At 73.7% G+C, this 11,704-nt stretch overlaps 2 protein-coding genes across 4 annotated transcripts; both read right to left on the bottom strand.

Moving 5' to 3' along the window:
* Window positions 1–196: 196 nt before the first annotated feature.
* Window positions 197–1,181, bottom strand: TAGLN (transgelin; the record flags this gene model as incomplete). The annotated part of the gene is made up of 4 exons (XM_082010032.1): window positions 962–1,181; window positions 674–851; window positions 474–576; window positions 197–338 (listed from the first exon to the last, which is right to left on the bottom strand). Exons 1-4 carry the CDS (start codon window positions 1,139–1,141, stop codon window positions 197–199), a joined length of 603 nt encoding a protein of 200 aa, XP_081866158.1. The 5' UTR covers window positions 1,142–1,181.
* A 2,082-nt stretch (window positions 1,182–3,263) lies between these two features.
* SIDT2 (SID1 transmembrane family member 2) lies at window positions 3,264–10,159 on the bottom strand (the record flags this gene model as incomplete). 3 transcript variants are annotated; one of them, XM_082009997.1, is made up of 27 exons in its annotated part: window positions 3,264–3,774; window positions 3,859–3,972; window positions 4,053–4,163; window positions 4,285–4,390; window positions 4,721–4,767; window positions 4,893–4,969; window positions 5,054–5,162; window positions 5,236–5,372; window positions 5,448–5,565; window positions 5,660–5,783; window positions 5,872–5,945; window positions 6,107–6,173; window positions 6,254–6,327; window positions 6,412–6,533; window positions 6,959–7,021; window positions 7,288–7,362; window positions 7,441–7,512; window positions 7,969–8,024; window positions 8,168–8,261; window positions 8,375–8,440; window positions 8,565–8,676; window positions 8,867–8,950; window positions 9,029–9,130; window positions 9,240–9,285; window positions 9,387–9,548; window positions 9,659–9,780; window positions 9,953–10,159. In XM_082009997.1, 27 exons carry the CDS (start codon window positions 10,157–10,159, stop codon window positions 3,712–3,714), a joined length of 2,604 nt encoding a protein of 867 aa, XP_081866123.1. In that variant the 3' UTR covers window positions 3,264–3,711. The 3 variants fall into 3 exon arrangements, with proteins under 3 accessions (XP_081866123.1, XP_081866122.1, XP_081866124.1); XM_082009996.1 differs by having other exon boundaries at window positions 7,288–7,512; XM_082009998.1 differs by lacking the exon at window positions 6,959–7,021.
* Window positions 10,160–11,704: the final 1,545 nt, after the last annotated feature.

Raw genomic sequence — 11,704 nt, 5'->3', positions numbered from 1 at the left:
CCGAGGGCTGCGCTGTAGGGTTGTTTGGGCTGGCTGGCGGCGTTTTCTTTTCAATAAATACCAATTGGTGAGGGGCGGTGGCGGCCGCCGGCGCTCGGGCGGCCGCGGCGCGCTGGGCCGGGGGAGCAAAGACGGAGGTCCCGGCTGGGGCGGCTCTCCCAGCGGCGGGAGGGCTGGGGGAGGCGAGGGGGGCTGCCTAGCTGATGATCTGCCGGGGCCGGCCGTAGCTCATCCCCGCCTGTGACGCCCCCTTATTGCTCCCCATCTGTAAGCCGATGACGTTCTTGCCCTCCTTCAGCTGGCTCTCGGTGAACTCCCGCTTGTGCTCCTGCGCCTTCCTGCAGGGCGGAGGGAGAGGCCATGCGGCACCCGGACCCTCGTCCCCCTCCCCGGGGCGCCCAGCAGCCCCCGTTCCCCGAGGGCAGCCGCGGGGCAGGGGGTCCCCGCACCCCGAGCCACGCTCCCCCACTTACTTCATGAACCAGTTGGGGTCCCCGTGGTAGTTGCCGTCGTTCTTGGTGACCGCCAGGCTGCCCAGGGCCATCAGCGTCCTCTGCACCGCCGCCATGTCCTTGGCTGCCGAGGGACAGAGGGGTGTGAGGACAGGCACGGTGCGGCAGCCCCGGTGCGGCAGCCCCGGCACCCCCCAGCCCCGCCTGCCCCCCACCCGCACCTTCAAAGAGGTCGACGGTCTGGAACACGTCCGTCTTGACCACGCCGTAGTCCTCGGCCGCCTTGAGGAACTGGGCGATCTGCTCCATCTGCTTGAAGACCATGGTGGGGGGGGTGTCGGGGATCTTGACGGGTTTGGAGCCGTCGGGGTAGAGGCTGTTCACCAGCCTGCTGAGGACCTGCCGGCAGAGGAGAGGCTGGGCTCACCGCGCACACCGCCGGCCGCAGAGCTCCCTGCCGGCCGCCCGCCCAGCCCTGGGGCCGGCGGGGCGCCCGGCCCCCCACTTACGATGCCGTTCTTCAGCCAGACCTGGAAGCCCAGGCGGCCCCGCTCGGGACGACCCACCGCAGCCCCGCACTGCGCCACGATCCACTCCACCAGCCGGTCCTCCAGCTCGTCATCGTACTTCTTCTCAATCTTGGACTGGACGTCCCGGCTCATGCCGTACGCTGGGCCCTTGTTCGCCATGTCTGCGGCGGGTGGGAGACCTGGAGGCGGGACAGGGACTGTCGGGCTGCGGAGACGCCGGCCCCCTGCCTGAGGACCCCGCGGCCACCCCATGGCATCCACCTCCCACCTTGGGGCCACAGGGACGTGCCCTCCTCCCGGCTTTTCCCTTGCCACACAACGGCCCTTCAGCTCCGTCCCGGCATGTTTGGAGGTGAGTGCACAGCCGTGACCCCCATAGCCTGCCTGGACAGATGGGTCCCACCCGGCAGAGGGGCCTTGTCCCCGCTCCCCGGCTCGGGCTGCGCGGGAGAGCAGCCTCATCCCTGGCCCCTGCCCGCTCAGCTGCCCGACAGCTCTTGGTTGGTGTGACGGTCCCTGGCGTGGCCATGCCCTCCGGCTGGACCAACCATGCCACCCCTGCGGGGGCTGCAGAGCAGAGGGCTCAGGGTGGCAGGGGGGACGCAGCAGGGCTGGCGGTCCGTGTCACAGCACGGTGGCCATGGCACAGTGGGGTAGCCACAGCGTGCTGGGGCAGGGCGGCCGTGGTGCCGTGGGGGGCCATGGTGCCACGGGGCGGCCTCGGCGCAGCAGGTCCTGGTGCCAGGGAGGAGCGTGGGCGAGGCAGGACCGCGGCGGGAGCCGTGCCCGTGCCCTTGTAAGGGCATGCTGCGGGCAGCGATGGCAGGTAGCCGGCTGCGGGCAGGGCTGGAGGGTGCCGGGAGGGAGAGGCGGTGGGAGCTGGCAGCGGAGCTGGCCTCCCTCCTCCCCGCACCGCTCCCTGCTTGGCTTTAAGCCACCGAGTGCCGGGGCTGTGTCCCGGAGGAGCCGTCTGTGCTCAGCCGCCCCAGCGCGGCACAGGGGGACCACATGCAGCCCCCAGCCTCACCGACTGTGGCTCCCTCCGCCACGCAGCAGTGCCCACCGGCCACCAGAAGCCCCCAGCCCCGCACCCATCTCCCATCCCACTACGGCACAGGGCCGAGCCCAGCCAACCCGCAGCCGCGCAGCCCCGACGGCAACGCTGTCCTGCGGAGCAGGGGCAGCACCGCGCCCCGGGCTGCGTCCCCCAGCCCCTCCTGGGGAGCCCGACCCTTGGCCGGGGAGCAGCGTCGCAATCCAGGGAGCGGCTTCCCACTCGGAGGAGCGGGATCCCCACCCGGCGAGCAGGATCGCGGTCCCGGGCGCGGCGTCACCGTGCCAGGCACAGGGTCCCCATCGCGGGGAGCAGCACCCTGGTGCCGGGGGCTGGCGTCCCCACCCCGGGCGCCCTCCCCGCTGGCCCCCCCGCAGCAGGACTTACACGCGGCTGCTCACGGAGGCGAGGGGTGATGCTCTGCACAGTTCGGGGGCCGACCCCGTGCTAAAAGGCTGGCGCCGGGACAGTGATGTCAGCGCAGCCCGGGGGCCGCCCCCCCCAGCCCTCCCTCCCGGGGCACGCCAGCCCCGCTGCGCACCGTGACTCCGGCCCAGGCACCATATTTGGGGAAAGACTCCGAAAATCAGCGACTCAGGCCCGTGCCCGAGCATTCCCCGCGTGCCTCCGCCCCAGCCGGTTTGGGGGCTGATTGCAGTAAGTCCTTTTATAGCCAGGCGCTCGCCGGGCCGCCGCGGGTTTCTGCCCTGACTTCATGGCTGGTTTCCCCCTGTGCTCACAGCCGAGGCGGCCGAGCGGGGCTTCCCGCGGGGCTGTGGGGCCACGGCAGCCCGGCCGGCACCCGCAGCCCGCGGCGGGCCCTGGTCGGGGCTGGCCAGGGCAGAGCAGCGAGGCTGCGGGCACCGTGCCTGGGCAGCCCGCAGCCAGCCCCGGGACTCCCTCCGCCCCGGCCGGGCACCAGGGCGCAGCGAGGCCCGCGGAGTGGGGCCTCCCTGGGCATTCCTAACCCCCTCCCCGCGCCCCACGGACCGGCGCCGCACAGGGGCCGTCTGCCAGGGCAGAGCCCGCCGCCCCCCCGGGACCCCCGGTGCCCCCCGGGCTCCCGCTGCCCAGGCAGGAGGCGGCAGGCGCGGGCAAAGTGCAGACACTTTAATGCGAGACCCTTCCCGGCGGACCGGCGAGCACGCGGCAGCCGTGGCGGGGAGCGGCGACGGGGGCCACGCGGCGGCCGACGCCCTCCTGGGACGCTGACGGAGACGCGAGCGGGGCCGCTCCTGCCACCGCCACCACGGGCGCATGCCCCCCACCTCCCACCCCCCCACCCCTACGACTCAGGCACTGAAGAGAGACCCGCACCCGCCCGCTCGGGGGGCCACGGGGCTGCTGGCACAGCGCGCGCCACGGCCGCACCGCCACCGGGCAGCGGCGGCAGCACCTTTTCCAGTGTCACTTGCCCCCAAGGACAGGCGCCCTGGGGGACAACGCCCCCGGCCGCGCACCCCGCTGGCCACCCAGCGCCATTTTTGGCTGCGACGAGCCCCAGGACGGGCATGCAGCGCCAGCGAGGACCCGGCCGGCGGGGACGGGGCGCACCAGGCCCCCCGGGGCGAGGGACGGAGCGGCTGGCAGGACCCGCAGCATGGGCATCCCCCCCTCCCGGGGGCTGCGGCCGGGCGTTTGGCACGGTCCCTGGGCAGCGGGTGGCTGCGACCTCCTAGAAGACGTAGATCTTGTCCCTCTGGACGCAGTCCAGGTCGTCGTCCAGCGTCAGCAGCACCTGCGGAGCCAGGGGAGCGGGGCCGTGGTGAGCCGGTGCGGCTGGGGGCAGCGGGCAGCCGTGCCGGCGGCAACCAGCACCTACCAGGAAGGACCCGAACATGGCGATGGAGGAGAGGAAGTGCCAGATGTCATGGTCGTCGAAGAAGTCGAGCAGGATGCAGTCACGGTTGTGCTCCCGCGACTCGGCTGGCGTTTTCTGCCGGGGACAGGGCGAGCCGTCACCGCGCCGGCCAGCGGCCGCCGTGCCGCGCCGTGCCGCGCCGCCCTCCCGCTCACCTGCCAAGTGCTGAGCCCCTGGAAGAAGAAGAAGAGGGCGAAGCCCCAGACCACCGAGGTGCCGATGATGCAGAGGAAGGGGATGAGCTTGATGCGCTCGCCGCTGCGGAGCTGTGGGAGAGGCCAGGGTCAGCGTGCAGGCAGGAGCGGGCAGGGGTGCCCGTCCCTGCCCCGTCCTCCCCGCGGGGCACGCAGCGCCCGCAGGGCCGGGGCACCGGGGCTTGGCTCGCACCTTCATGATGATGTAGAAGGCGAAGTAGAGGAGGAGGTTGCAGATGCCGATGGCCAGCAGGTAGGAAGCGAAGTCATTGGGGCGGACAATGAGGCCGTAGGCAGCGCTGGGGAGGCAGGGCCAGGCAGCGGGGTCAGCGCAGCCTGGGGGTCCCCAACCCCGCGCCCTGCCCATGCGCCCCGCGGTCCCCGAGGCACGCCGGCAGCCCCCGGGAGATGGAGCAGCGCACGGGGACGCCGAAGCTGCTGCAGCTACAGCGGAGACCTGCCATGTTCGGCTCACAGCCATCATGAGCTGGCAGTCCTCAGCCCAGCCGCAGCGGAGGGAACCACAGCCAGGGGGGTCAGGCTGCAGGAGCGGGTTGGGGGCGGCAGCGGGGAGCGCCAGGCCGGGAGAGGCGGCACGGGGTCTGGCCTGCGCCCGTCTCGGCACTTACAGCGACCAGTTGATGATGTTTCCCATGACCAAGAGCACCATTCGATCCTGCAACAGGGGAGGGGGGCGGTGAGGGGCGGGTGCCCGGCCGCGTCGGGGAGGGCGCGCTGCCAGGCGGGGGTCCCCGCGGGGACCGGGGACCCGGTGCCGCGAGCCGCGGTGCCAGCACTCACCACGTACATGGGCCCGCTGCACTGCCGGACGCAGTCCGTGTACAGCACGTGCAGGATCCTGCGCAGGATGCCCGAGTCTGCGGGGAGCGCAGAGGTTGCAGCGGGGGGGCCGCCGCGTCGCCCCCCGCCCGGCCCGCCCCGGGGCCGCCCCCCCGCCTCACCCAGCTTCCAGCGCCCCATGTAGTAGAGCTGGGTGCTCAGCAGCAGGGTGGCCACGATGTGGATGACGGAGAAGACGATCCAGAAGGCCGTGTTCCCCTTGCCGAAGACCTGGGGGGCAAGCAGGGTGGCGGGCAGCGGGGGCGACCGGCCGCCCCCCTCCGCCGGCGCCCGCCGTACTCACCACGCCGACGACGGAGAAGAAGATGACGAGGGCCAGGCAGGCGTAGGCGCTGTAGGCGCTGGCGTTGATGTCCGGGTGCCGCTTCTGGTAGAGCTTCAGCATGCAGAGCCCCGCGATCATGTACATGAAGGAGGTGTCTGCGGGCGGGGGGCAGCGGTGAGCGGGGCGGGGGCGGCCCCGGGGCGCGCGGCGGGGGGCCGGGGGGCACTCACCGAACTGGAAGTTGGTGTAGTTGGGGCAGACGTGGTAGCAGGCGCTGAGCAGCCCCTCCATCATGAGGGCGGTGCCCATGGCGTAGAAGAGCCCGAAGTGCTTGGGGATGCCGCACTCCTGGGGGGCGGGAGGGGAGCGAGGGGAAGCGGGGGGTCCCGGGGGGGCCGGGAGCCCCTCCGGGCGCGCGGCCCGGCGGCCGCCCGTCCCTTACCAGGGCGTGGGCGTCGTTGCGCATGAGCGCGCGGTTGTAGTTGATCTCCCGCTGCAGGATGATGAGGAGGAAGAGCAGGCCCAGCAGGACGTAGCCCAGGTTGCTGAGGATGTTGTTGAAGGCGCTGCGAGGGGGCAGTCCGGACGTGGGTGCCGCGGCCCCCTCTGACCCCCACAGCCCCCCGCCGTCCCGTGTCCCCCCCCCGAACCCACCTGAGGTTCCCCAGCGGGTGGGCGCACAGGAAGTTGTAGTAGCAGATGTCCTGGTTGCCGGTGACGTTCACCACCTGCGCGCGCGGGCACGGGGAGAGCGGGAGACTGGGAGGGGGGGATATGGGGACACAGGGGGACAGCCAGGGCGCAGACGCGTCCCCAGCACGGCCGGGGAGCACGGCGGGGGGCCGCAGCCCCCGGGAGCCCCGCTGGCTGCCGCCGGGGCCGCGCTTACCGTCTGGTAGGTGATGACGAGCTGGACGACGGGGAGGGCGTAGAAGACGGCGATGGTGGCGATGTTCCTGGGAGAGGCAGGGGGGGTCAGGGGGTCCCCGCTGCCCGCCCCGCGCCGGGACGCCGCTCCGTGCCCCCCGCCACTCACCAGAAGTAGATCTGGTACTTCTTCCGCAGCACCCGCTTGTCCTTGCGGGCCAGGTCGGCCACGCAGAGGTATTGCTGGAAGGAGAGGCAGGTGGAGGGGCTCGCCCCGGCCGGTGGGAGCGGCCGGCGGGCGGGCGGGGGGCGCGGGGCGGGACGCACCTTGGTGCGGATGACGTTCTTGTCGTAGTCGATGTCGGCCAGCGTGTCGTAGTCATCCTCCTCGACGGAGCTGAGCGAGTCCAGGCGGGGCCGGCCGGCCACGTTCTCCAGCGACCGCTCCCCTGCGGCCGAGTCGGGACCGTCAGCGGAGCCCCCCGGCCGAGCCCCCCTCGGCGCCCGCCCCGCGCGACCCCGATCGCCCCCAATTATCCGCTCGGCCGCCGCCTCGCCAACTCAGGCTGGGGACAGGCTCCAGCTCCACGCGGCCCCCCGCACGGCCCCCGCGCCAGGCGGGGATCGCCCCGCGGCCTCGACCCCCGGGGCCCTGCCGGGCTGGGGACAGCGGCGGGGCCAGGAGGACGCTGTCGTCCCCCTGCCCCGCAGCCCCTCGGGCGCTGCCCTGCCCGCCGGAGGGGGCTGCCGGGCGGCTGCCCGCGCTCCGAGGGAGGGGAGGAGGGTGCGGAGGGGCTCAGCGCCCCGGGCGCGAGCTTGGGGCAGGGCAGATTTCGGCTTGATTGGCCCGACCCTGCCCGGTACCAGCATCTACCCATGGCAATGCTCAGCGGCCTCATCGGGGCGGAGGGCGTGCGCCGCTTGAACTGCTCCTGCCCTTCAAAGGAAAGCGAGAGTTACTGGAGCAGGAGCGGGGCCGAGCCCCGGGGAGCTCCCTGGCGCGCGGCCGGCCCGCCGGCGCCGCTGGAGACCCCGCTGCGGGCTTGCACGGAGGGGCCGGCGACCCAGGGACCCTTCCCGCAGACGGAGAGGGGCGGAGCTGGGACGCTCCCGGCAGCGCAGCGCCGTCGGGGCAGCCCGACACGGTCCGGCTCCGAAGGGCTGCGGCCACGCCAGCCGCCGCACCGCTGCCCCGGGACTCACCCGCGTAGCCGTAGGGGACTTCGGCCGAGCCCATGCTGTCCGTGATGCCCTCGGCGCTGCCGGAGGAGCCGTTCCCTGCAAGGACGGCCAGACGGGGTGGGCATGGCCACCCACCGACAGGCGGGGAGGCGAGGGAAGGCGCGCGGCACTCACCGAAGGAGCCGTAACCGTAGCTGTCGTAGGGCGCGTGGCCCAGGAAGGAGCTGGGGATGCTGCGGGCGTGCCCTGCAAGGCAGGAGGGTCCCCGTCAGCCGGCAGCAGCCGCCCACGGCACCCCCGGCCCGGGGCCACAGGGCCATTTGGCACGGAGCAGCACCGCGCCCCTGCCCTGGCGCCGGAGCTCGCTCGCAGCCCAGGACAGAGCGGACGCTGGCACCTACCAAGTAGAGACGCTGGGAGTCCCCGGAAAGCCGTGGAGAGAGAGAGACAGGCCTGGTGAGACGCCTGAGCCCCAGCACAGCCCTGCCAGCCCCGCAGCGGTGAAGCCCGAGCCCCAGCATGTCCCCGTCCCCCTGACGTCAAGTTTCGTCCCCGGGGAGCTGGGGGACAAGCCGGGCTCAGGGCGCCGGCGGGGAACTCCTGCGGAACCTTCGCCACGGGCTCGAGAGGGCAAAACAACCGGGAATCCCCCAGGCAGACACGCACCCCCCCCCCCGCGTGCCGCCGCCGCCGGCCCCTCACCCGTATCCAGGCTGGGCGAGTCCACGGCTGCCAGGAGCCCCTTCCTCTTCTGCCGCCTGCCGAGGGAAGCGGCGGTGAGCCGCGCCGCGCCGGCAGCCAGGGCCGAGGGGCACAGCGCGCCCAAGGGCCCCCACCGCCCCGGGACCGTGCGCCGGAGACAGGGCCGGGGGGGCCGGGGCGGCGCCGCCCGGGGACTCACCGGCAGCTCTCCCAGCAGGCGATGACCAGCGTGAGGACGTAGAAGGAGAGGAAGATGCCGAGGCAGAAGAGCACGCTGCTCACATAGGCCTCCGCTGTGTGGGGCCGGGACACGCGCTCAGGGGGCGCGGCGGCCCCGGGGCCCCGCCGCGGGGCCCCCCGCAGAGCCCGGCACCCCCCGGCCCCGAACGGCCCCTCCCAGGCTTACAGGTTATGGCGGGCGACACCATCACCTCCAGCGTCTTCTGCCGGTTGGGCTGATCCACGGGTTCATCTGGAGGAAGGCACGGGGGCCGTCGGCGCTGCTGCCTGGCTCGGGGGGCAGCCGCGCCACCTCTCCCCGCTCCTCTGCCTGGGAGGGGGGCTCAGCGTCGTTGCCCCCATCCCCGCGGACGTACCTGGGGAGGCATTTTTGGAGACGGGGTAGAAGGGCAGAGCCCCCCCGCAGGCCTCGTCCTCCGTCTTCACCACCACCACCACGTAGAAGCTGTTGCTGGGGAAATCCTTCTTCTGCGGCGGCCGTCCCAGCGGGGCGAGAGACGGGGGTCAGCGCAGCCCGGTCGGGGGTCTCCCGCGCCGCCCCGCGCAGCTGGGGCTCCCTGAGGGGCTTGGGGCCGCGCCGGCGCGATGACCTCTGCAAGCTCCGCTAACCGGCGCTACCCGGCAGCGGCACAGCCCTGCGGCACGGCCCCGCGCCCACCTGCACGGTGATGGCCGCCTTCTTCGTCATGGTCTGGTACATCCCGATGAAGGCCACGTTGTTGTCCAAGTCGTAGACGGGGCACTGCGGGGGCGGAGGGGCCGTCAGCCCCGCCGGGCATCACGGGTCTCCCGGACGGGAGGCCCCGCCGCCCAAACCTACCAGGATGTCCTGGATGGAGATGACGGAGCAGGGGAAGGCCATGGCCGAGGTCACCTTCACGATCACCGAGTCCACTCCCTCGGGGAACTCGTACTTGAAATACTGGGGCGGGGAACGGGCCCGTCAGTGCCACGGCGACCATGCTCTCCTCCCTGGGCTGGCCGCGGGCGCAGACCCTCTCCCACCCCACGCCACGCCGGCCCCTCCTCACCTGCGGCTGGGCGGCCGTGGCATTGAAGCTGAACCTTTTGTTCGTCCTGCGGAGAGGATGACGGCTAGTGAGGGCGGCCCGTGGCCCTGGCCGGCGGCCCCGGCAGGCCGCGGGCAGGCAGGGACGGGGGCGCGGGGCTCCCCTCACTGCAGCACGAAGTTCTCCACGCGGGTGACCCGCAGCTGGTAGGAGGCGTTGAGGGACAGCGTGGAGACGTCGACGTAGAAGTGCTGGGTCTCCACCTCCGCCGTGGTCTGGGGCTGGCACAGCGTGCGGCTCACCTCCTGGTACGCGTACTTGCGCTGGTACCTGGGCAGGCAGAGCGCCCACCGAGCTGCGCTGGGCCCGCCGGGACCCCCGCCCGCCGGTCCTCGCGGCTCGGCCGGCCGCGGGGCAGCCCCCGCCCCGCCGATACTCACAGGCCCCGGAGGATGAGCGGCACCTGGAAGGAGACCACCGCCTCCTTCTGCCTCACCACGAAGAGGACGGGCAAGTCCTTGTGGTCGGAGAAGACGTTCACCGACACCCGCACGCCCTCCGTCTGCGGGGACAGCGGGAAGGCGCGGCGTCAGCTGGGCAGGCGCGGCCGCGGCGGGCTCGTCCCCGGCGGCCGGACCTCGCCCGGCCGTCGTCGCGCTCCGCAGCGGCGGGGACCCCGGGGGAAGGGGGGCCCCCGCGGCGGGGAGCGGGCAGCGGCCGCCCCGCCGGCTCACCCGGTTCCTCCGGACGCTGTGGTTGAAGGCGTAGATGTTGAGCAGGTCGGCGTCCACCCAGTCGGCGTACGGGGTGTCGAAGCGGGCCTCCTTCTCCACCACCCGCCGCGGGCCGCGGGGCTGGGGCAGGGGCTGGGGCAGCGGCAGCGCCGGCAGCGCCCAGGCCAGCAGCGCCCAGGCCAGCGCGGCCGCCCCGCCGCCCGGCATGGCGCCAGCATCCCCGGCCGGGCCGGCCAAGGTCCGCCGGGGCGGGCCGCGACGGGACGGGAGGGCTCAGCGGGGGCGCGCCCGGGCGCGCTGCCCCATGGCGAGCCCCACGGCCGCTGCCGGAGCTGAGCGCGGCGCCGGGGCTTCGCGGGCGGCTCCGCGGCCGGGGACCGGCGCTGGGGACCGGCGGCGCCGCCGGGACCTCGTTACCTCCCCGCTCGGCGGGCGGCTGTAAACACGGGCCGGCGGTGACGTCACGCGCCGTCACACGTTAAAGGGCCAGGCCGGGGAAGTGACGCGGCGGCGGGCGGCGCCGGGACGCGGGCGTTCCCCGCTCGGGGGGACCGGCCCTGGCGAGAGCCCACGCCCCGCGGGGAACCCCCGCGCCGTGGGGCACCCCTGCCCCAGGGGGACCCCACCGAGGGGCCCGTGGCCCGTGCGGGACCCTACGGGGGAGCCCCTGCCCCATACGGGACCCCGTAGGGGAAGCCCTGTCCTGTAGGGGTGCCCCTGCCCGGGGTGGGACCCCCCAGGGGAGCCCCTGCCCTGCCAGGGAGGCCCAGCCCCATGGGGCAGTGTCCAGCCCCAGGGGCCAGGCAGGGACAGCCCCCCCCCCCCGCCCCCCCCCGCCCCGAGCAGCCCCCCGGCTCACACAGACGCTGCCCAAGCCCCTCCGACCCATCCCCCATGCCAAGCCCTCCGCCTGGGGAGGGGGCCCGGAGCCGGCGAGGCCTCCCCAGCCCCACTCCGTGCCCAGCAGCGTGGGGAGGCGTTTTCCGCTGCCGACGGCCTCGTTCACGGGGTCATCACGCTCCGACACGCAGCAGCCCCCGCCAGCGACCCGAACTGGACCCGGCACCGACGGGTGCCGCGGGGATGCTGCTGACCCCCTGCTCCCAGCACGGGGGCTGGGTGGGTCGGCACAGCCGCCTGGTCCGGCCAGACGAGCCGCCGCGGTCATGGCAGGGCGCGCGACGCAGGAGCCGTGACCAGCCCCGCCTCGCCGCAGAGGGAAATCCTGCTCCCGCTCCCTCCCCGGCGGCACCGCGGCCTCCCGCCCGAGCCACTGGCCCGGCCGGCCAGCCGAGTCCTCGCACGCGGGGGCAAGGAAAAACGCCCTGCGGGGTACGGCCCCGCGACCGCGCAGGCGCCTCGCCCTTCCCGCGCTCCCGGCCGGATTTCCGCGCAGGGGCTGCCGCAGCCTGCCTTTCGCAGCACCCTTCGTCACCAGAGGCCGGAGCGATTCCAAGCAATTGGAAGCTTTTGCCACGTTCACCGGGGAAGCGGGAGCGAAGCCACGCAGCGTTTTAGCCCGCGTCTCCCCAAAACAGCCCCCGCCCCGGCTGCCGACGAGCTTCCCGCTCACAGTCCTCTCTCCGAGGGCTTTGTGCCCGCTCTATCATGTTTTGCGTGTGCGCGAGGGGGGGTTTTTGGTTTCAAATCCCCCGCCGCAACAGCTCAGCCCCTCGCGGAGCGCCATTTTCTCGGCTTGGACTGACAGCCAAGGCTGGCGCCGGCGCCGGTTTCCCTCCGTTCTCTGCGGGA

This window comes from Phaethon aethereus (genome assembly GCF_964289735.1).
Source record: "Phaethon aethereus genome assembly, chromosome: 23".
Lineage (NCBI taxonomy): Eukaryota > Metazoa > Chordata > Aves > Phaethontiformes > Phaethontidae > Phaethon > Phaethon aethereus.
The sequence above is the reverse complement of the archived record's forward strand: the minus strand, read 5'-3'. Positions and strand labels throughout refer to the sequence as shown.